Source organism: Sminthopsis crassicaudata, chromosome 1, assembly GCF_048593235.1.
Source record: "Sminthopsis crassicaudata isolate SCR6 chromosome 1, ASM4859323v1, whole genome shotgun sequence".
NCBI classification, from domain to species: domain Eukaryota; kingdom Metazoa; phylum Chordata; class Mammalia; order Dasyuromorphia; family Dasyuridae; genus Sminthopsis; species Sminthopsis crassicaudata.
The window spans coordinates 85,058,222-85,083,337 of NC_133617.1; the positions used below are offsets into that span (position 1 = coordinate 85,058,222).

General features: G+C 37.1%; 1 protein-coding gene across 2 annotated transcripts in view; it reads left to right on the forward strand.

The window, feature by feature from the left end:
• The first annotated feature begins 5,120 nt into the window (after positions 1 to 5,120).
• The window catches only part of AGO2 (argonaute RISC catalytic component 2), a 134,964-nt gene continuing 114,968 nt past the window's right edge, over positions 5,121 to 25,116 (forward strand). Inside the window, exon 1 of one of the 2 annotated variants that reach the window (XM_074264727.1) lies at positions 5,121 to 5,420. In XM_074264727.1, the coding sequence (XP_074120828.1) occupies positions 5,399 to 5,420 (22 nt within the window). In that variant the 5' untranslated portion in view covers positions 5,121 to 5,398. The remainder of the gene's footprint in view (positions 5,421 to 25,116) is intronic. The other variant, XM_074264722.1, reaches the window with a different exon arrangement.

Sequence of the window (25,116 nt, forward strand, 5' to 3'; positions counted from 1 at the left end):
ATTGCTGAGAAGAGCTAAGTTGATCATCACACAGTCTTTCTGTTACTGTGTACAATGTTCTCTTGGTTCTGTTCACTTCACTAAACATCAGTTTTTTATAAGTCTTTGCCTGGACCATTTCCAATAGCCTATTAATTGTTCTTCTTTTCTTCTTCTCATTCTAATCCATCTTCCACAAGCTACCAAAGAGATTCGATGTAAACCATAAATCTGACCATGTTACTTCCTCCCCACTCACCCATGTCTCAGCAAACTTCATCAACTACCTATTACTTGTAGGATGAAATACAAACCCCTTTGTCATTTAAAATTCTTTACAACCTGGCATTCTCCTGCCTTTTTAGTATTTTTACACATTCCTCTCTACCAAACATTCTGGTGTCCAATCCTATTGGACTATTTTCTGTTTCTTGTACATAGTGCTCCAATTAGGTAACACAGTAGATAAGAACTGGACATGGAATTAGGAAGCCTGGAGTTTAAAGATGGCTTCAGACATTAATTGTGTGACTAGGCAAATTACTTAATTTATTTGTCTTGGTTTCCTCAGTTGTAAAATAGAGATGATAATTATAATATCCAGGCTAGCTCTCTGGAAGCTCTCAGGATCAGTCAGAATCAGGATCAATCAAAGTCCTTGGTCTTTAGGGGGAGAAGTGAAGGAGGCAGGTAAACTGTCACACAGCTTGCCAAAGATGGATCCTGGACTCTGCAGTCCGGAGCCTGAAGTCTCTCCTTCTTCATCCTGTGTTTTGCAGCAGACAGACTCTAACTTCTCTCCCTCAGCCCTACAGTCCTTCACCTCACCTCCACACATTCAGTAAGCACCAATGGTGAAAAGAGCCATCACATCATCATCTCATCTAAACATATGCATATAGAAGCATTATCTCACATGGAATAGGTAATTAGTCTTAAGTGCTCTGCTGTCTCAGATTCAAGTAGTTTTTAGAGTTTCAGCCCTCTACAGATAATTGTACCTACTTCCTAACAGTTGTCAGGAGGATCAAATAAGGTATTGGTAAAGTGCTTAGCACAATGCCTCCCACACAGCAGGTGACTAATAAATGCTCATTTCTTTTGTTCTTTTCACTGTCTAAGTCTTTTCTCCAACTGACTCCAAGGCCAAAAAAAATGTTCTTTTTTCTCCTCAATCTCCTGGAATTCCTGGGTTCCTTAAAAATTCAACTAATGATCCATCTTTTTCATAAAATCTTCTCTGCCTCTTCCAGATACTAGCATCATCCCCTTCAAGATTACCTTGTATCTACTTTATATATATTTTGTATACATCTTCATGTGTCTTATGTTGTCTTTCTTGTTACAATGTAATCTCAATGAAGGCAATGATTTATTTATTTATTTTTTTTTGCCTTTGTATTAGCACTTAGTAAACTGTCTGTATATTTCTTCAGTTGAACAAATTCTTGGTGACCATCCTTCCCATTTTCCAGTATGACAATCCTAAAGTCATCCTTAATTATTTCCTCTCCCTCAACTCCCATTTTTAGTTAACTATTGAGTCCTGTTGATCTTGTCCCACATCCATTCCCTTTTCTTCCTTCACACAACCTCTACTCTACTTTAAGACTTTACCATTTCTGTTCCCTGGTAGATTCCTAACTGGTTTTCCTATCTTTGGCTTCTTCCCTCTCCAGTCTCTTGGAATGATGTCTTAAGTCATGAGTGAATTGGATTTAAGTGAGGCAGAATTGTAGTCATCAGCCTCAATCTCTCTTCCAGAGTCATAGAAGTCCAGTGGCAAGAAAAAAGTCAAGATAACTGGCTATGACTGAGACTGCCTTGGTGTTTGAATGTCCAACCAAACTCTAAGCATTCGAGGATGTCTGCTTCAGCCACCTTCATGACCATTCATGAGAAACAAATTGTTCTCATCTGCCCATTCCACTGGGCAGTCTTCATATGCTTGGGATGCACATTCCCTAACTTGTTGATGGTTTTAAAGTCTGCCATAATGGCTTACCAGGTGTGACTACTTCATGCTACAACTTCTTGGAGCTACAGATGAGAGTTGAGTGAATCAGGTAGACATCAAAGCTGGATTAGCAACCCTTTTGAAAAGGGCTCAGGCAAGTCCTTTCCCTCACCACACATAGTGTTCATCTGTGAACACTCCATACACCTTCAATCTCTCCTCTATCTAGCTGCAAAACTGCTATTCCAAAACCATTTATGACCATAATATTCCCTTATTCTCCATCTTTTCAGTTTTGGGAGAATGTAAGCTCCTTGGAAACAGGGACTGTGTTTCTGCTTATATATGTGTTCCCAGGTTTAGCACAGTAGCAGGCACAATAATTACTTTAAAATGCTAATTGATAGATGACTTTTCACTCAATACAACAAATGTTTACTGATTGCCAATATAGTATTTGATGTGTAAATCACAAAAACATGTGATAAGTCTTGTCTTCAAATAACAAACACTATGGCTAAGAAAACAACAAATAAAATCATTACAGAACAGTATAGATGGTAAATAAACATATGTACCAAGTATGGAATGGATAATAAATTCTGGAAATGGTCAAAGAGAGGGAGGTCAATGCTGGTAGAAGTTATTGGGAAAGACTTCATGGAGAAAGTGTCTTGAGATGAAACTTGAAAATGATAGGATTTAGATATGATACTATCAGGACTGTCAAGGAAGAAACATTTCCAGGAGGAAATTGCCAAAGCAGGGTTATACATAACATGTAAGGAGAAAACTAAGAACATTAGCTTGAGGGACCTGGCTGATAAAAAGACTTGAATGTCAAACTAGGGAAATAGGATCCTAGAACTTCAGTGCTATAAAGGACTAAGAGTTTGGATTCTATTGAAAAGGTGCTAAGCAACCACAGTGGGTTCTTGAAGGAGTAGGTTGTAGGTTGCAAAATAGTTTGGAAATTGATATGGAAAGATTATATTGAAGATGGTAGGCAGGATAGATCTTAAGGAAGTGAAACAGTAAGTAGAGAGAGGCTATTTTTTAATAAACATATTTTTAATTAATAAGCATTCTTCTTTTTTCCATCTTTCAAACTCCAACTCAAAGAAAAAGAAAATCTTTATAACAACATGCATAGTTAAACAAATTTTTTAAAGCTTTTTATTTCAAAATATATGCATAGTTTTCAACATTTGCCCTTGCAAAACCTTATGTTCCCAATTTTTTTTCTCCTTCCATTCCCCTCACCCCTGTCCCTAGATGGCAAGTAATATAATATATGTGAAACATGTATAATTCTTCTACACATATTTCCACAATTATCATGCTGCACAAGAAAAATCAGATCAAAAAGGTAAAAAAAAAAAAAATGAGAAAACAAAATGCAAGCAAACAATAACAAAAAGAGTAAAAATATTATGTTGTGATCCACATTGAGTCCCCACTAAACTCTTTCTGGGTGTAGATAGCTCTCTCCATCCCAAGACCATTGAAAATGAGCTGAATCAACTCACTGATGAAAAGAGCCATGCCTATCAGAATTGATCATTATATAATCTTGTTGCTATCTACAATGTTCTCTTGGTTCTACTCACTTCACTTAGTATCAGTTCCCTTAAGTCTTTCTAGGTCTTTCTGAAATCATCTTGTTGATTGTTTCTTATAGAACAATAATATTCCCTAGCATTCATATACCATTTTCCAACTGGTGGACATCCACTCAATTCTCAGTTCCTTGCTACTACAAAACAGGCTGCTACAAACATCTTCAAAGGATATGAACAGATAGTTCTTAGGGAAGGAATCCAAGTTATCAAGAGCTATGTTAAAAAAAAAATTCCAAATCATTAACAATTAGAGAAATTTATATGAAAGCTACTGAGGTTCACTTCTACTCACCAAATTGGAATTTTTTTTTTTTGAAAATGGACATTTTTGGCCTTTGCAACAGGGTTAAGTTTTTAAAAGTCATCTGAAGTTGGTGCTATGGGAGATCCTTATCAGTTAGGCCTATATAAGCCACTGCAGATCTGGCTTGGACTCTGCTTCTGAGAATCTAGGTGCTAATTTTAGCTTTTGGGTCTTCAAGAGTGGATTTGGGCTGGGCCAGGAGGTGGCGTATTGGTCATGTGTTTGGTTGAGCAGGGTGTATGTATAAGTTCAAATACAAGACAGTTATAAAGCTTTCTGACATCAATCAGCTCAGTGCATTTTCCAAGTCTGAGTGATGAGCAGGAAATTCGCGCTTACTTGGAATTTTAGCGTTGCCTACAATAGTAATTTAAAATAATACAGAATATCCCAAGTCTTCAGGTAGTTGGCTGGTCTATGTTGTCCCGGAGCTGTTGTGCCCACTTTCTCAGTCATCACCCCAGCTCTCCAGGGAATCCTGGCAGAAATGTAGCCTCTATGAAAGAGGCTCTACAGGTTGCCGGAAGACCCCAATTCTCTTTGCTTTACGGACCAACCCAACCCTATATTTTCCCTAGCTTTTCTTTCTCCCTCTTTCTTCAAGGACACGGGAAAAGAGGTTACCCTTTCACCTTCCTATCTCATAACCCGCCGAAGTATTTCCCCGCCCCCAACCAATCTTCCCCGCCAAAACAGAAAAAAAATACCAAGCCTGTCAGCTAACATTTGTCAGCTCTCGGCGCGCTAACGTAAACCTGAGCTTCCATCAAGAGTGGCTAAGTTTAAACATCTGCTGGCTGTAGAGATCCTTTTTCCCCCTCTGCCCTTTCTCTCCAGCACACAGCCGGTCCCCCCCAATTCCACCCCTCCCGCCCCCAGCTGCTTTGGGCTCTGGGCTCCCCCGCCTCCCAGTTTAGACCCAGCGTTGAACCTGACGCCGGCCCCGCCTAACACTCTCGTCACTACCCCAGTCCCTCCTCTCTGCTTCCCCCACCCAGGCCCCACTCCCCCTTGACCCCCCCGTATACAGTCCATTTCCCCCCCCCCCCCCCCGCCTCCCGCCGTCTCCACCCCCGTATGGCCTCAGTAAAAACCCGGCGGTCTGTACAGTACAACCCGCACCGCACGTTGCAAGCTCCCCTTTCTCGTCAGCCGTCACAACTGGGCATGCTCATTTAGTCAGGGCTGGGTTTTCCCCCCTCCCTTCTTGGTCGCAAGTAGCTTTCCTTCCCCCCCCCCCTCTTTTTTCCCCTCTTCTGCACTACAACGGCTCCCCGGCTCCCGGCGGCTGGCCGGCCCTCCCTCCCTCCTTCCTTCCCTCTTCCCTTCCCTCCCTCTCTCTCTCCCCCCTTCCTTCCCTCCCTCCTTCCTTCCTTCCCTTCCCCTCCACTCCTCTGCCGGCACAGTGTCGCGTAAACCTGTTTGGTGAGGCGCCCGCCTGAAGGCGCAGGGTCGGACCGCGCTCCCGGCTGCTGCGTTGGGGGGGCCCGATTCTCACTCCTTGGCTCCCGGGAGCCCCCCTGCCCAGGAACAGACATGTATTCGGGAGCAGGACCCGGTGAGTACTCGGACTATTTACTCAGGTTCTTAGCGTGGTTACGGATGGGGGGGAGGGTCTGTGGGGGCAAGGAGAAGGCCGTCTACATACTGCTTTTCTTTTTTTCACCTCCTTTTGAGACGTGTGGGGCTGTTGGAGGATGAAGCTTGGGGGCTGAGAGCGGGACGTGCGCGCACACACACACACACACACACACACACACTCACACTCACACCTCTGGGGAGAAGTGGGGGCTCCAGGCGCTGGCGGGGCGGCTGGAGCAGGGGCTGAGTCTGAGCGCGCGCTCCTCACTCCTTCCATCGCTCGCGCACACCCCGGGAGCAAAGCGGAGGGCGCGAGTCGCTCGGAGGCGGCGGCTGGGGTGGTTGTTGCTGGGGTCTGAGAGCGGGGAGCGCGCACTTAGACACACACACACCCACACACATACACACATGCAGGGAGCGCGAGGCGCTGGGCGGCTGCTGTTGCTGGGGCTGAGTGCGGGGCGCGCGCACTCACACACCCCGGGAGCCAAGCGCACCCCCGACTTTCCTTCTCGCACGCCTCAGGCCCGGGTCTCGGGTCCTCGCGCTAATCCCTAGGGTGCGGGGGACCATGCTCAGTTCTATTGGGTCCTTGGCTGAGGGTCGTCTTCCTACCTGGGGTAGGGGAGGTGGGAAGCAGCGGCGCGACTCTTAAGTCCCACATCCCTTTTCCAGTCTCCAGGTCGCCGCCGCCGCCGCCACCACTACCACTTAAACCCACAGTCACTCATACACCTCCTTCCACTAGGCCGTCTTCTCCTCCCCTTCCGAGTTGCTTAGACTCCCTCCTTTTTAAAGTGCTCTGTAGCTGGGGAGAAAACTACAAGAAATTGAGCCAGTATTTATTAAGCGCTTTTTATGTGACAGGCGCTGGGGATACAAAGACAAAACCGAAATATCCCTTTCTCTTACTCGAGAAAAGGACCTAGTTGTTTCTCTCCGCCCCACAGTGAAGACGGAGCACACCGCCACCCGCCCTCCCGCTTTCCTCGCCAGACGTCTGGCCGTAGGGGGTTTGCTGCCCCCGTGGCTTCTGGGACCGCGCCTAGGCCCCACGAGGAGCCTGAGGGGGACTTGAGGAGAGCTGCATTCTACTCTGATTTCCCCTCAAAACAAACAAACGCTTAATATATTTTCCCTTCTTCCAGATGCCCGAACTTCTCTTCCCCCCACCCCCACCCCCGGTCTCCCGCCAAGGATCAGATTAAATCCATGGGTTCTCTTTCTGGGGGCTTTTGGCTGGGATCGGGGGAGGGAAAGAGTGGGAGGGTGGAAATTCCTTTTCTAGCTTTACTCAGGGTTTCCTTCCCGTCGCCTCATTACTATGTTGGTTCAAGTTCCTGTTTGGGTGGGTGGGGGCATAATGCTAGATTCCCAATACCTTGCTCGAAGGACACCGAACATTTTGTGAGTCGTGATCTAGTCCGAAACCCTCTTGAGTGAACTCAGTTTCATGTCTTTTTTCTCCCAACCTCCTTTCAGCTTTCCCTGTGAAGCATGTCTGGAAAGGCTGAATTGTGGCCAGTTCCTGTTGGTGGATATTCAAACTCTCCCAAAGGGGATTTGAAACCCTTAAAACATTTGTCTGTCTTTTATTTATGTTATCATAGTTCTAAATTATCTTGCCTCCTTCCATTAATGTGTTACTTTTCCTTTTAGAATTTACTTGACGAAACTTGCAAGGCCTGATGTTTTTCTTTAGCGCCTCCTTTTCCTACTTCGCTAGCCCCTTTTATTTTGTAGACAAGTTCTCAGAAGCTTGAAGCCATCACAGGCTGCTTAAAAGGGATGTAGGAATGGGAGGGGGGGGTTAAAACTCTTGATTTGATTGTCAAGATATTAATATTTTCTTGCCTTCAACATCTAGTTTTAAATGTCTTAATGTCCAGTTCTGCCAAGTGGATTCATCAGACATATCCACTTTGTCTTCTCAGAGATGTTGGATTGGTTCTAAATCTTCCACTACCTGCTTCCACCTTAAATGTGCTTCATCTAACATCTTATACACTACCGGTAGATTTTCTTGCTATTCCTTGGCTTTTGACCTCAAAGTCTTTGCTTTCTAGCTGTATTTCATCCTTGACAAAAGATGCTTCTTCTATCTTCAAAACCCCATCTCAACATTCATAGCATGTCATATTTTTACATATATTTATCTCTGCATTTATTATATGTGGATGATGAATTTCTTTTTCTTAACCTGTGTCTTAAGGCCCCATACTAACCTTTAGGGAAAAATAACTTTCTGATACTTAGTAATTTATTATTAAAGGAATAATGATTATTTTGGTTTTGATTCACTGGCATTTTTAAAAGGTATATTAGATTATGCCATGAATTAACTATGATCTAAACTTTAAAATTTGAAGGCTCTTGGAATATAAAATTCTAAATACTGCAATTCTCCAAAGATAGTCTTGACAACCAATAACATTGATTTGCAAATGATTGTAATGTTGTATGAAATAGTAAAATTCAGTCTTTGTCCAGTAAAAAAATTAAAAGTGCTATATGATGCTGCCTTGGTCAATAATACTCTTGGGCAGAAACTCACAGAATTCAGCCTGCATATATTGATCAGATAACTAATTTAAATTATTTAAGATATATGTAAATAAAGTAGGTTTTTCTTTTCTTGATAATATACCAAACTTAAAAATTTGAATTGTAAAAAGATGATTTATGGAATAATTTAACTTTAATTTTATTTCTTCCACACAGACTACAGATATAGTTTAATTCAACAAGCTCTTGTCAAATAACTGAGAAATAAGGATAAAACTATGAAGGGTATTGAAAATAAAAAAATTTTTTAAAAAGATTTGTTTAACATGATAGAATAGTATTGTAAATATTCAATTATAAAACTAGAAGTTAATTAATGAAAAACATTAAAAATATTTCCTTCATAACATTATAGTGAAGCCTTGTGGAATATAAAAATCAATTGTTGGACACTGAAGAAAAAATCTATTCAGTATGTGCTCTCATTCTTGATTTATAAAAATGAAGGGGGGAGGTAGGGATTTCCTTAATCCTCATCAAAGACAAAATGTAAAATGAGAAAAAAAATTGGAAAAATAATTTGTTTTTGCTTAATCACATTTTTTTTTCATTTTTATAAATCAGCCAAGTGTTATAGAAATTTTATTAGACTTTAAATATTGCATGGCTATTTGCATTTTTGCTACAAATAATCACTTATGCTTGGAAGCAATCTTTAGATTTCAGAATTATATTTTTTGTTGCTGTTGAGAATATTGAAACATCATAGGTATGAAAATGTAATTTAAATCCTTCCTTTTTGACCCAGTCTATAAAATACCCATTCCTTTAAGTTAGTGTCTATAAAAGCAGGAATAGGTCTTTAGTGTTACAGATTTTCAGAGTGAAATTGTATCTAGTCTTGGTTACAGTGAAGCTAGTTTGAGAAAGCACTTCTAGTTTCAATTGCCATAGTAAATTTTTCCTTTAGCTAATAATTATTTTGCTTCTTTGGTTCAGATATAAATTTGAGGAGAAAATGTTAACATAAAAAACTTAAAGAGAGTAATTTTTGTGTTTCTCAATTTTTAGTCATAGAAAGCAAATTTTTCCCTTGCTGGTTACTGGGTGTGTGCCATGCAGTAAAAAGAAGTTACTAAGTTTCATTGATTATATTGCTTATAAATGGGTTAAATGACATTGTAATCCATTGTATCAGCATGGTAACATTTTGTTATTGAATCTAGTGTTATGAATTCTCCTAATGTAACATTATTTATTTGCTTTATCTCAGATTTTATATTTGTTTTGCTTTGATGTTTTAATTTGTATTAGAAGTAGTATTCATTCTGAAACTTCTTGTCTTTGCTTCTCAATTAAAATACAGAAAGGAGCAAATATTTAATACCCATTTTCTAATTTGTGCCTGGCCCTGTGTTAAAACATAGTGTAAAGCTTACAACCATTATCTCATTATCATTGCTTATTCAATAGTGGTTTTTTTGATCATTTAATTTGATTTTTTTCTTGGCATGATATTAACTGATAATTTTTATGGACTTTGGGGTATGATAATATATATAGCTAGCACTATGTAGTATCTAATGTGTACCTGACACTGCGCTAAGTGCTTACAAATAGTATTTCATTTGACACTTGGAACAACCCTGCTAGGCAGAAAAGGTTGAGGAAATTGAGGCAAAAAAATTAAGGGATTAGTCCAAGATAACTCAATTATTATCTGAAGTTGAATTTAAACTAGGGTCTTATTTACTTCAATTTTCTGATTCTGAAGAATACCACTTTTAATTACTATTCTTATCAGTTAAAATGTTAGACTTAAAAGATAAATTTGATTGAGGAATAAATATTTTAATATTTATAAATCTTGTGAAAATAGATGATTAAAATACAATTAATTGATTTTTTTCTATTATATTATATCTATTTATAATATTTCTATTATATTACTCATGTCTGTCTCACCAAAACTGCTTTCTGTCTTGGTGACTTTTCAGACTTGTTTTATTCTTTAAGTACTTCTTCTAGCTTGGTGTTGAGTTAGACCTAAAGAGGAAGCTCCTTTTAGGAGTTGATCTTCTTTTCAAATAACAAGTCTACTATGTGTGTCAGGCAATGTGCTAAGTGCTAAGGACATGCAAGAATAGCTGTCCTCAAGGAGCTTACCCATCTAATAAGGACCTGAAAATAGAAGGGAAAGTGCAGCTGTCCAGGAAATGAAGATCTCAGACCTGGGTCCCCTTCTTAAATTGAGGGGTTTTTTTTTAGTCCATTAAATATTTATTTAGAGCCAACCATATGCTGAACACTATATTAAGTGCTATGATCTCATTTGATCTCACAACTCTTTGGAGGTAGATGCTGTTATTATCCTTGTTCTACAATTGAAGAAACTGAGGCAGAGGTTGACTTGCAAAGGATCACAGTGCTTGCAAACTTTTGAGGGTGAATTTGAACTTATTTTTCCCTGATTCTAGGCCCAGCACTCTATCCGTTATACCTATCTAGCTGCCTCTCTGTGGGGCAGATGGTACTAATTCAGTGTGAGTACCAAGGCTTATTCAAATAGCAGAATAAGATTTCCCGGTGGTGGGGTCTTGTCATTGAATTCTGTCACACTAGTTTCCATGGCTTTTTCAAGAATGGGATCTGGACCTCTGATTTCCTTGGCATAGGGGACTTGTTGGAAAAGAAATTCCTCCTCTCAGTGATGATTGGTTAAGTGCCATATGTTGGGACATACATCCAGCATATGCCCCAGGTGGTACTTGAATCCAGGTCTTCTTGGCTTTGAGATCTGCTTTCTATTTTACTTCATTCAAGCTGTCTCTCTCTACTTGATTCTAAGTTCCTTAAAGCCAGGCATTGTCATTGTAGTAGATATAGTAAATGCATTAAATAAATAAGTATAAAAATTATAATTTTTAAAAGATTTGTTTGATTTCTTTTTTGTTAGGTAGGGATATAGAATGGATCTGTGATTTTAATATTATATTGGAACTCCCTTTACCAATGAAAATCATAACTTTCTCTTCAATTGTTATAGTCTTAGTGCACATATTAGAATTGGTCAAAGGTGGCATTTGAATCCAAGTTTTACTGGCTCTAAGATCTTTTCTTTATCCATTCACAGTACATCTTTTGATTAATGAAATTGACTGCTGGTCAATATTTGCAAATCTTTTCTCCTTTGGAATATCTCTGGGAAATCCATCAGTTTCATACTGTGATTTATTCCGATGAAGAGAGTGTAAACATTCTTTGTAGTCTCTTTTCTTAGTGTGTGATTTTTGGGAGATGGAGTACCCATGTAATGGAACTTGAGACATAGATTGTAACCTTGGGGTCTGTTCTCTTTTGCCCTCATCTCTTTTGCCTCTATATTACTTAGTGATCTCATCAGCTCCTATAGATTTAATTTCCATCTCTATGTTGATGATTCCCAGATTTACCTTTCCTGCCCCAATTTCTCTGCTGATTTTTCTAATCTTGCATCTTCAGCTGCCTTTCAGATATCCTAAACTGAATATTCAGTAGACATCTTAAACTCAGCATTTCCAAAACAGTACTGATTATCTTTCTCTTCAAACTCCTTTTCTATCCTATTGCTATAGAGAAAAACTCCATCTTTCCTGTCCCTCACACTCTAAAATCAGGAGTCATCCTGAATTCCTCACTACCTTTCTTCCTCCATATCCAAGCTGTTGGCAAAGCCTGTTGATTTCATTTTTACATATCTCCAATATACCCCTTGTCTCCTCTGACACTGCTGTCATATCAATGTAGGTCCTCATCACCTTATGTCTGGGTTATTGTAATAACTTACTAGTAGATCAGCCTGCCTCAAGTCTCTTCCTGCTCCCTGACTGTGCTATATTTAGTCATTAAAGTAAAAACCAGATCTAATCAAGCTACCCTTACTTGGTGATAAACTCCACTGACTCCCTATGTCCTCTAGGAGTAAATACAAAATGCTTTTTGGCATTCAAAGCCCCCTCCTACCTTTCCAATCTTCTTATACCCTACTCATGAATATATACTCGAGGATCTAGTAACACTGGCCTCCAGACTGTTCCATGAACAAGACATTCTGTCTCTGGCTCACAGCATTTTTTCTGGCTGTCTGCCATGTCTGGAACGCTCTCCCTCATCTCCTCCAACTTCTGACTCCTCTGGCTTCCTGACTAAAATTCTATTCTTTATAGGAAGCCTTTCTCAACCCCGTTTAATTTTCTTGTTAATGATTTCCTATTTATCCTCTATGTTGCTTGCTTCATAGAAATTTTCATGTTGTCTCCCCCATTTGATTGTAAACTTGAGTAGGCATTGCCTTTTTAAATTTTATTTTGTATCTCTAGTGCTTAGCACACTTCCTACACACAGTAGGTGATTATTAAATGCTTATTGATCAATTTAGAGCTTCATAGTTGCTTTTTCTTGCATGTTTGCAAGTGTTGGTTGATTTCAATTAAATTGTTCTTAGCTATTTCAGAGTTAGTGAGGTATGGTATGAAAAAGCAAAGTGTTTATAAAGCCTTTAGCATTGTGGTTTGCTACTATTTGGCACTTAATAAATGCATGTTTCCTTGCTTTGCTACTGAATCATTTTTGTAACCTTGGACAAATCATTGAGTTGAGAAAGTTAGAGTTAGAGGGGATTTTTAAAGGATTATTTCATCCAACTTCCAGTTTATAGATGAAGAAACAGATACAGAGAATGAAAATGACTTGTCTTAAGTCACATATCTAATAGAGTAGGGACTAGATTTTAGGAGCCATTCTAGGCATTTTGTCTTTTCTGTAATACCTATTTTTCACTGCTAACCCTCCCCTGCAAAATGAGGCGATTAAATCCCTTTGTACTAACTCTGGACTTAGCTGGTTCTTATCTGTAAAATGAATAGACTTGTGAGGATCAAAAAAGACTAATACTGTTCTGGATATTTAACTTGCCTTGATTGCCATTAACAATGCAGTGTGTCTACAATTTTTTCTATTTGCCTTGTATATTCTTAAGTACTTAGTGCCTCCCCAACAGAATGTAGACTATTTGAAGGCAGGAACTGTTTAATTTTTATAATTTCATCCCCACATCTTAGTAAAATAAGGTTCTTTTTGTATATTACTCCTTTCTACATTATGGTCTGAATATAATTGCCTACTTGCTATTGTTTTCTCACATAAAATCTCCCTTTTCCATACTTTTGCATTCTATGCTCCTCATGCTGAAATGTCTTAGAGCTTGACTTCTGCTTCTTAGAATCTCTGACTTCAAGTTTCAGTTCAAGGTTCCTTTCTCAATCCCACAGGTGATAATGCTTTTTCCTTGAAGATTGTTCAAATTAAAAACTGCTATAACAGAAACCTGATATTCTATTGAGATACATAAATGAGAAATAAAAATCAATACACATAACTATTTACTATGTGCCAAGTATTGTGCAAAAGGCCAGATAAAGAGCAAAAACTAAATAAAAAATTAGTCCCTATCCTCATGAAGCTTATGTGAAATGAAAAAGAGACAAAAATGAGTTTTTAATTTGAACAATTTTATTAAATATAATTTTGTTCAATTTTCTAATTGTGCAAGTACTGTTTACTGAGCATTAAATTGAATGTTTTAGGTAGATTAAAAAAAATTTTGAACATTTGATGCTGACTTTGAAGAAGCTTAATTTAGTTGGAGAAACTAGTGAAATACCTAGAGCTTTGCACAGAGAATTGGGAAGACCTGAGGTCAAATACTGTCTGGCATTATCTGTGCAAATTTGGGCAAATCACTTGTCCTTGATATGCTTCAGTTTCCTCATGTGTAAAAATGGTGATAATAACACTACCAGTCTATAATTGTTATTATAAGGATAAAACAAGATAAAATTTGTAAAGCTCTTTGCAAACTTTAAAATACTATATAAATGGAATTATATCAGTTAATACAAGAGGTACAAATTAAGTATAGGATCTATTTGTTTTGGAATAAGTGGCATGGGGTTAAGATTTTGAACTTTGAGTCTAAATGAAAGGGAAATACAGGAACTTTCCAGGTGAAAGGAAAGTAATATTCAAAGACACTAAATTTAGAATGGAGAAGTTGGCTGTATTAAGGTATGGCGAAGGATGGGTGGGGAGCAATGATACTTTTGATACTTTGCACTTTGGTGGCTCAAGTGTGATAATTTTCTTATTGTGTGTGTGTGTGTTGGGTGGGAAGAATGATAAACAGAGTTGGGTTAATGAAATTTAGGTGAGAAAGAATGATGACTTATGATCTGATAGAGGAACTCACATTATTCAAACTGAAGACTTGTGATTCCTTTTCTAGTAAGAGCCTGAGGAGAAGAAAGATGTTTATTTCATAGAAGCTAACTGCACTTCAGTTAGTGGTCATGCTTCACATTTTGAATTTAATAGGTTGACTAAGTGACAAGAAGGGCAAGAATAAGAATACAGGTTCAACGCTAAAGAGTGTGATTTTGAATGATCAAAAGCAAAACTGGTGTAGTTCTTGTTTCTAGGAGAGGGGAGGCATGAAAACATAAGAATTATGGATGTGGCAGAATGGAAAATATTTGTAATATGAACATAATTACACCTCCTTTTTCTATTTAGCTGCTCTCCCCATAAGCTTAGAGCCCTGTTTCCTGGCATTCTGTCAGGCAATCTTAGAGTCAAGCTATTCTAGCCAGGTCCTAATGATTAGTTCTCTTTATGCGAATTCTTTGTACAGACCATAAATCCACATATTTTAGTTAGGAGGTGTTGATGGATATGGGAAGAAAAAATTGTTACCTCATCAATACGAAATAATATTTATGTACTTATTTGTAAGCACAAAGCTTATGTGAGGAGTAATATCAAGCAAATGAGTCTTGCCAGTTCCCTTTTTTTCTTTTTCTTTTTTTTTTTTTTTTTTTTTTTTTTTTTTTCTGAGGCTGGGGTGAAGTGACGTGCCCAGGGTCACACAGCTAGGAAGTCTTAAGTGTCTGAGACCAGATTTGAACTCTGGTCCTCCTGAATTCAAGGCTGGTGCTCTATCCACTGCGCCACCTAGCTGCCCCCAGTTCCCTTTTTTTCTATGGAAGATTACATGAATGATGACAAATATAATTCAGTGCAATGTATAGATATTAATCTAACCATATTCGTGGTTCTAACTCACTCTTATTTGATTTTTTACTCACTTTTATTACCATAATAGTCACAATGTTGGAATAACAGCAAATTACAGCCACTAATACCAACTCTTGGAATTAGGTGAACAAATTCGCCTTTTTTAACAGAGATCATTATCTATGATTCTCTGGTCTTTCAGAAAAAGGTAATATATATTAAGTTTTAATAACTTTAGAGTTTGGGGTATTAAATATTGGGAAGTAGAGATTTCTTATTGTCTATTATGATTAGGCAGTGGTAGACATACCTTTCATAGAGTGGAAAGAGCACTGGGTTCAGTTACATATGTGACCTTAAATGAGTCACTTAACTTCATAACTATTTCCTCTTTTGTGGAAATGAGGAAGTTAGAATAGTTGATTTCTAAGAGTCATTCCAATTCTAAGTCCTGTGGGCTGATCTAACTGGAGGCAAGAAGATTGTGTTTCAGTTATAATAGGCTAAGGTTTTTATTAGGATTTCTTCTATAGCTTTAGATGTTTTTGAGGAGAGTCAAATGAAGTCAGTAAGCATTATTGATCACTTTTTTTGTACCTGTCACTTTGCTAAATGTTGTAGATACAAAGGTCAGAGAAATAAACAGATCAAAGATAAAAACAAACAAACAACCCCCCCCCCCAAAAAAAAAAACCCCACATACAGACTTGGTTTTCTAGGCCCTCATAGTCTGTGGAGACAATATGTAAACAGCTGTGTACAAAGAAAATATACATGATAAATTGGAGAAAAGACACTAAGATTATGGGGAACTGGAAAGTCTTCTTGTAGACTATCCTTCAATCATGGCATGGCTCTGTAAGAGTACTAAAGCTCAGAAGCAGCTAAGTAGTGGGCAAGTCACTTAACTCTAGTTGCCTCAGCAAAAATAATAATAATAAAAAAAAATACTAAAGCTTAAAATAAGGTAAGACTGTTAAACAGAAAAACAAGCAATATTGGTGAAAATAAGATCAAATAAAGAATAAAGTTTATCTTAGGTTGATGGGATGATAACTGAATGTGGTGAGAAAAGGCAAAGATGTTAATTATTATTTTGGCTCATAATTTCTTTTTCAACATGGGGAAAAAAGGCAAAAATGGTTAATATATAGTTGATACTAAGGCAAGTAGATTATATATAGCAATCCCAAATCACCATGTTCAAACTCTATCTCAGCATGCTGAAATAATCTGTAGGTCTAACTGATGAATAGTGATTCATATCAATTATCTTTTAAAAACTGTTGGACAAAGAAAAAGCAAAGAGAATAGAATTTGCAAAACTAGAAGCCAGTGAAAATAACTTTGATTTCTGGCAAAATTATATAATATATTTTGAAACTAATTGTTGATGTAAAAAGTAGAAAAGGAAGTGGCATTCAAAAAGGTCATATTGCTTCATCAAGAATAGGTAATGCAGACTAATCTCATTTCCTTTTAAACACTCATTCCACAGAAGTTTTTGCAAGGGTCAATGTTGAAAAATTACCCATGCATATGTTTTGTCAATAAAAAGCTATAATAATTTTTTTAAAATGAGTTCCAGATTTTTCTCTCTCCCCTCCTCCCTAAAACAGCAAGCAAATTAGGTTAAATGTCACAACTTTTTTATTGTTCATGTAAATCGAGAAGTGGAAGGAAAGGTTAAGTACTAGTTATGTGGTTTCAGAGTGAATTCTAAACATAGTCACTAATGCTTTCATGTCAGTTTAGAGGAAGTCTATTTGGTTTTGTATTGTTTAAAATTTAAAAGACTTGGACAAAGACATGGAGAAGACTTTCACCACTTTACATATGACACAAAGCTATGAGAGACAGTCTGTTAAATAAGGAACCAAAAGATCTTGTTTGGCTAGAATGTTTGCCTGAATCCAGCCTAGAAGTCATCTTTAACCTCTCACCCCATATCCAATCTGTCATTTCTACCTTTATGATGTCTTTCTTTCTTTCTTTCTCTTCCTTTCTTTCTCTTTCTTTCTTCCTTTCTCTTTCTTCCTTCCTTCCTTCCCTCCTTCCTTCCTTCCTTCCTTCCTTCCTTCCTTCCTTCCTTCCTTCCTTCCTTCCTTCCTTCCTTCCTTCCTTCCTTCCTTCCTTCCTTCCTTCCTTCCTTCCATTCCTTCCTCTCTACTAACATGAATGCTACTAGGGTGCAGACCCTCACCATCCCACACCTGAAATATTACAAAAACCTTCTGGCTAATCTCTGGTCCAAGTTTCCAAACTCTAGTCCATCCTCCACTTACTGTCAAAGTAATTTTCTTAAAGTTAGAGGTTTGCATGCAGTAAACTCCCAGTAATTCCCTATTGAATTGAAGATTGTTTCCTTTTTTGTCTTTAAATTTTCTCACTCCCATCCGTGTTTTCCATGTTGTAGATACTTAATAAATATGTTGGTTAAATGTGAAAATTATATTTTCATTGTCTAGGGTTCATCCATACTTATACATTCAGGAACCATATTTAGATTGAATTTCATTGATTTAGAGTGTTTCAGAACCAATTCACTGGCTCCATTGATAATTCTGAGGAGATCTCAGGTTATGTTCTGTCAGAATTTGGGATTTTGGTTAGGGTTCATCAGATCTTAGGATCTTAGAGGTCAACCCAAATTTCCCTTATTTTACAGTCTGTTAGTTAGTCAGCAAAGATTTATTAATTGCCTACTATGTCCCAGGCAGTGTGCTAAACACATAATATGAAGAAAGGAAAACAGAGTCCTTGTTGAAGGGGAAAGAAAAGTCTTTAGCTGATAGCTATAAACTTTGAGAATGATTCTTCCACATCATTCCCCTCCCTCTTTGGCCAAGGTAGTTTATTATTTGTACCTGCAAAGGTGATATTGGGGACCACCAGCAATGACTAGAAGGTATGAAAGAGAGATGTTATTTGAGAAATTTTTTTCATGAGAAGTAGCAAAAATGATGAAGAGTTAGTATTTTATTTTGTTGGTGGCTAGGGAGAGTATAGATTCTTACAGTTAGGATTCAGTACCAATATCTCAAGTTTTTGAGCACTCCCATATCAGGTTTTTATGGAAGAAAAGATGAATGGGAAGATGAGCAAATGGGGAAGTTGGTATTAAATAAAAAGAATACTAAAAACAAAAGAGAATAGATATGAAATTAAATAGATATGAAATTAAAATTTCATATTCCAATAGATATGAAATTAAAATTTCTGATTTTGCTACATGTAAAGTCATAATAACATTTATGTAGTTTTGCCTTTTGGGATTCTTTCTGTTACTTTTGCTATATTCACCTAGTATATGTTGAAACTTCTTTTAAAATGAGTCCTACACTTTAACTGGTCATGGCCACTTTGTGGGATAACAGGAATTGTTATTCTTCAAGGCAAGGAAGGTTATTTTTAGTCCATGTAGCTTTCAGGAAAAAAGTTTTTCATCTAAAACTTTCTTTTCCATCAAAAGTTATATGCATATGCTTTCTATGCTTTACAGAAAAAAAACCAACAGTAAAAGCATGGTTAAAAGCCCAGAAATTTAATAAAGTCATAAAAATAATTGAAATGTAATACAAAAAGTATACCTATTTGATTAAATCCTCCCTTCTTTGAATTATTTTAGTATGCTATGCCTCTGCTACACTTCAGTATTTTTACTTGTATCATACTTACTATAAGCTTCATGAAGGCAAAGAAAACCACCTTTCATAATTTGTCCCTGTATAATCTTGATAAAGTCACTGAATTTTCCTGCTATTTAGATCTCTTGGCCATAAAATACAGGGAATAATACTAAACTCAGAGCAATAAGGATTATTGACAGCTAAGCTTGTCTTACGGATCTTTGGCCTCCTATGATGTATTACATACTTTGGAGTGGACAATTCTGAACATTGTTCTTCACACATATACATACAGTACATAAACATATGTACTGTTCGTCAATAAACATGTTTTACTTAAAAATATATATCCCCAGCACTCTTTAACACAGTGCCATGTACATTTTTAGTCACATCAAAGTCTTATTAGTATCTACTATGTACATCTGTACATTGAATGGAATTGTTGCACTGAGCATCTCTGTGTCTCTCTGTCTCTGTCACACACCACACACACACACCTCAAAAGTTTAGTGCAGTTTTGTTTTTCGTTCTGGGCCTCTGATTTCTGTTATAGGAATCTCCTTGTGTTAATGTAGTTCTGCCCTATTCTGTAATTTTAAAGTCTTAAGTTGCTTTGAATACAATAATTCAGTTACTTGCCCAAGGTCACCTAGCCAATATGAGTCAGAGATGTTCCTTGGATCCAGGGTTTCCTAACTGGAATCTGCAAGTATCATGCAGCCCTTTAATCTTTTGGGGGGTAAATAGAGGTGGTGATATAATAGGCTTTGATATGCCTTTTTTCTATCTAGTGAAGCTCTTTTGTCTCAGCTTCTGTGTAATACTATTAACATAATTGAGTAAAAGGTGGATCCATCTTCCAAAGTATTAACTCAAATACCAGGATAGCATGTAATATAATAAGTTGGGTTTTAAATACACGTGAGCCTGAAGTCTTAACTAATTTAGAGATTAAATTAAAATTGTCTCAACTTAAAAAAATATTTATGGCTCAGACTAAAAAATAAGTAGTTGTACTTGTATGAGAAAGTATTCTTAATAAAATATCAGTAGATCTTATAAATGACTTCTGGTGGGGTATTTTTTTTTTTGAAGGTCTGAGTTATAACTCAAATTGGGGCATTATTATAGTCAACTCAAATATTAAACAATTAGCTTAGAGAAACAAAGCAGACATCAGGCACCATCATATTGTAAATTCAATATTAAATGTTAATTCAAAACAGATGATAATGTATGGATGAGATTCATAGCACCAGACAAGAGAAAACTCCCATAGCTAGACATGCACAAGAGAAGTTGCTGAGTATAGTGGGAAAAGCTTTGAATATAGGAGAATTGTTAAAATTTTATGTCAGATGGAAAGACCCTATAGTTCTAGTCCCAAGGCTGTAATGGCAAAGCAGATAACAATACATCTTCTTTTATGTCATTTTTATTTATAAATACATTTATTTCAGATGTTGAACTCCTTGCCAGTGCCAAGGACTTTGGTGGGAGATATTCTTTAAAGGGTCTTCAAAAGCTATGACTGTTAAGGAGGGCTCTAGCACTGGTTTAGAAACAGGGCCAGTGATTTGCAGGTTGCTAAAATTCACAGGAATCTTGAGCATAAAACTACTGGCCTGTTCCTTTTGGGCTCCAAGGAGAGTTGGTGGTACTTGACCTCACTTTTCACACACTGCTTCCTCTTTTCTCCCTCAGGGTGCCCCACTGACACTCTGGTTTGCAATAAATAGTTTGTAGTAACCACTATTTCTTCATCTGACTGTGTACCCCATTGCTCTTTTAAAATCTTATTGGTCCAAGTCAGATAATTCAAAATCCATCTAATAGAGTTAGAAAAGGGACCTTACAAAACATCTAATCCAAAGCTTTTTGTATTAATAAGACTACTGTATTTAAATATGTATTGTTTTAATTATGCTGAAAGTGGTATTATCTTATGTATCTGGTGAACTGAAGTGCAAGTGAGCCAAACTTTCTGATTATTAAATTTTGCATTAGAATTCAAATATTTATTAAGCACCTACTTTGTGCAAAGCATTGGGAATACAGAGATAAAGAATGCAACAAGTATGTTTATATACGTGTATTTGACATATGTATATTCATGTACCTACACACACATATATATCTACATATATATGAAGATATATATATATATATATATAGATATACATATGTGTGGTCATGAATCATAAATATCTAAATAGTGACACTTAAAATGGCCTCAGGTAAATTGACTTAACTTTCCTCTATGCCATTGCCTTTGGAGTTATTGTAATCTCTTCCCTCCCATTTAATAATTTAAAAAAAGCAATGTAAAACCTCACCTTATTCTAGCTTAACTAATGGAGTTATTAGAGAAATAATGGAGGCAAGAAGTCACATGATAATCTAGACTACTTGTTGGGGAATTGAGAATTTTTTTCCCCTATTTTTTCTTTGGCAGCACTCATGAAATCAGTAGCCAGTTGGAGAATGGGATATAGGAAGGATCGAGTTTTCTGTTCTGCACTATCTGAACCAAGATTTCTACTTTCTACTTTCCGGGTAGTAGAAATACAGGGTAAAAAATTGGGAGTAAGCAGAGTGTGGATCAATTATGTCAAGCTGAAACAGAGAAGAGGGGCCACTAAATCGCACATAGGGATCCCTCCCCATGGACTGAAAATTGACCTCACAGCTTATATATTCTTTTAGAATTATTATTATTATTATGCCATCATTTTGAAATCAGATAAAAACTACATTTTAATCTAGTTCAACTGCAGTCAGTGTTGTGGACTACTTGTAGCCTATAAATTATATGTTTAACATGTCTGATAGAGAAGGAAGAACAGGGTGGCCTTAGTTCTTAGGGATGCCATTAATTAGGGGTCCATAACCCTGCCCAAGTCTCTTAAGTTCTCTGCCTTCCATTTGTGAAATGATGTGGAGTTCATAGTTGACTTCTTGATTGTCTGAAAGACATGGTGGCAATGGGCAAGAACATTATAATATAATAGGGAAAGCAATATAGACATATATTTCCATTTAATCATTACAGTTTTTATATACAAGGCTTTTACATGCTAATCTGAGCTTTTCAAACAATCCTAAGCAGGGCAGGTAGCAATTATTATTTGTTTTTCTGAAGAGGAATCTGAGGCTGGACAATTACTTGCCCAGGGCTACATATCTAATAAGTGGAGCTGGGATGATTCAGACTTACATTTTCCAATAGCAAGTCCAGGTCTATAAGTATAAACACATAAGCCCTTTTGAGATCTTGGAGTGATTAAACTAGGGGGGGGGGGAGATATCATTATTAGGGAAGGATTTTTGGAGAGAAGACTTTTTGCTATAGTTCAAAGGAGTCAGAGATAAACATTAATTGCTGATTTTACATTTTCTCTTATGGGGCTTCCCTCTAGATTTGCTGCATTACCATTTCCCTGCTGATATGTATTGGGCAAGATTAGGATCCCATATTATTCCCTTCAGTGCTGAAAAATCATTCAGGTGATGCCCACTCCCAGCCTGAAATGTGTAGTTAAGCCCTTTCCCCTTTCACTGTTCTCCCTGTTACAGGTAGAACTTTGGGAGGTCCATTGTTAGAACTGTATGACTCTGTTAGTTCTTGCTTTACTGAGTGATAATATAATATATATATATAATAACATATTATTTTAAGTTGGAACTGCGTTTATAAGAGTTAGAATCTATACTCTTAACTACATTGTTTAGCTTTTTCTACATTTGCAAAACAAAACAAAAAAAGCTCAAAAACAATAATCTGACCCCTCTGAAGCAACCTAACTAGTATTTACAGTTTCGATTTTTATGGGAAATGCAATTTAAGTTTCAAACAATGCTAGAGGTCATCCAATCCACTCCCCAACTCTCTTATTTTACTATTTGAGTACAGGTTAAATTAATTGTCCAAAGTCACAAATAGTAAGTGGCACAACTTTGATTGAAGCCAGATCTTCTGGTTCTAATACTTTCCCAATGTTTTGTTGAAAACTGCTCTTTTTCCTACTCTAACTCCCCTCCCTTCTTGTGAAAACTAAGGCCCCAAATGGGGAAGTATGTCCCTTCATAATTTCACATAAGTTAACTCCATGGCTAATTCAAAGAAAATGTATTTGAGCCATCTGGTTCAACTTTTCCTCACTGTGCCTCCCAACATGACTGAGGAGGAAGAATATGAGCATGATGGAATTTCTGATCCAATCCTTGGCCCTTACCCAGGAGAAGTCCAGAGAAGCAGGGGGAAAGACACTAGCTGTATATACCCTGAATTATTGGACCAAACAGAATGGTCTGAACTATATAGAAACCATCTGGCTATTTTCTATCCTTGCCCCAATCAATCAGTTCCCCAAAGGTCCAAATAATCTGCCCTGACAACAGATCAATTTTGTCCTGTTACCTCCATCCCTTAATATTTCATCTCTCCCGATTTACTGGCTGCTTCCCTGCTGTGTACATCCTAAAACAAAACTTTTCATTTGATCCTATTATTCCTTTAGTGTGTCTTTATAGGTTATTTTGTATCTACTTATTCTCTCTCTGATTGTCAACATTGCTTTCACTTTTGGCTTTTTTTTTTTTTAATAGTATTTCATTTTTTCAGATATATGCAAAAATAGTTTTCAACATTCACCTTTGCAAAACTTTTGTGTTTCAAATTTTTCTTCTTTTCCTGTTTTCCCCAAATGGCAAGCAATCCGATATAGGTTAAACATGCAATTCCATATTCATCATTGTTGTACGAGAAAAATCAGTTCAAAGGAGGGGGGGGAAGATGAGAAAAAAACAACAAGCAAGCAAACAAACAATAACCAACAAAAAGGTGAAAATACTATGCTGTGATCCATATTCAGGCTTTGTAGTTCTCTCTCTGGGTGTGGATGGCATTTTCTAAAATAGGTCTATTGGAATTACCTTGAATCACTTCATTGTTGAAAAGAGTTCAGCCTACCACAGTTGATCACATTATCTTGTTACTGTATACAATGTTCTCTTGGTTCTTCTCATTTCACTTAGCATCAGTTCATGTAAGTCTTTCCAGGCTTTTTTTAAATTAACCTGCTCATCATTTCTTATAGAAAAATAATATTCCATTACATTCAAATATTATAACTTATTCAGCCATTCCTCAAGTGATGGGCATTCACTCAATTTCCATTTCCTTGCCTCTACAAAAAGAGCTGCTACATTTTTTGTATGTCTCACTCTCTTCTAAACCTTTTGCACTTTAGTTTTGACCTTACTATTCAATTTAAATTGTTTTGTTACCAGTGATATTTTTATTTTTTTTTTAATTATTTAAAACTAAATACTAATGATCTTTTAATTCCCAAATTCAATGGCTTTTTCTTGGTCCTTTTTGACTTCTGTAGCATTCCATGCTCCTAACCACCTTGAGTCTTGCATATTCTCCTCTCTAGAACACTGTTCTCACTTGATTTTCCTCCTATTTATTGGTTTACTCTTGCACGGTGTAATCACCCATATTTTATACCCTCTTTAGACTTTGAGTATACCCTTAAGGCATTCTTAAATTTTCATTTCTCTCTCTCTCAGCATGATATCCTGAGGGTGAGAAAAGGGGTTGTTGGTATACTGGAGGCAGATTAATTAAACTTTCATCATTTCAACCACTATCTCCTCTAAGACTTGAGTAGATTTCAAGACTTTAAGCCCAAGAGCCCTGAGAATAGTAGTGCTTCTTTGACCACTGATTCTAATCATTCACTTTCATAAAGAGAAAGGTGTCTTGTCATCCCTGCCACTACCACCATCAACTGCCAATCTACTATCATTGATGGTTAAGTAAGCCTAATAGCTTTAACAATTACCTCTTCAGGAACTGCAGTTCCTCTGTTCTCTCAGCAGCCCCAGAAAAGAAAGTTCTTTCTTTAAAGAGCTTTTTATTTTCAAAACATGCATAGATAAGTTTTCAACAGTCACCCTGCAAAATCTTGTGTTCCAATTTTTTTCTCTCTCTTTTCCCCCATCCCCTCACCAAATGGTAAATAATCCAATATGTGTTAAAAATGGGTAATTTTTTATACATATTTCAAAAATTATCATGCTGAATAAGAAAAATCAGATCAAAAAGGGAAAAAAATAAGAAAGAAAACAATGCAAGTAAACAACAAAAGAAGTGAAAATACTATGTTGTGATCCACACTCAGTCCCCACAGTCCTCTCTCTCTGGGTGCAATTGACTGTCTCCACAAGACCACTGGAATTGGCCTGAACACTTTGCTGTTGAAGAGCCATCAGAATTGATCATCATATATACTAATCTTGTTGTTTTGTATAATATCCTCTTGGTTCTACTTATTTTTTCCATTCATTTATTTATTCGTTAATTCAGAAACTGTCTTTTCTGTTTTTAACACAGTACTTAAAAATGTTTCATTCATT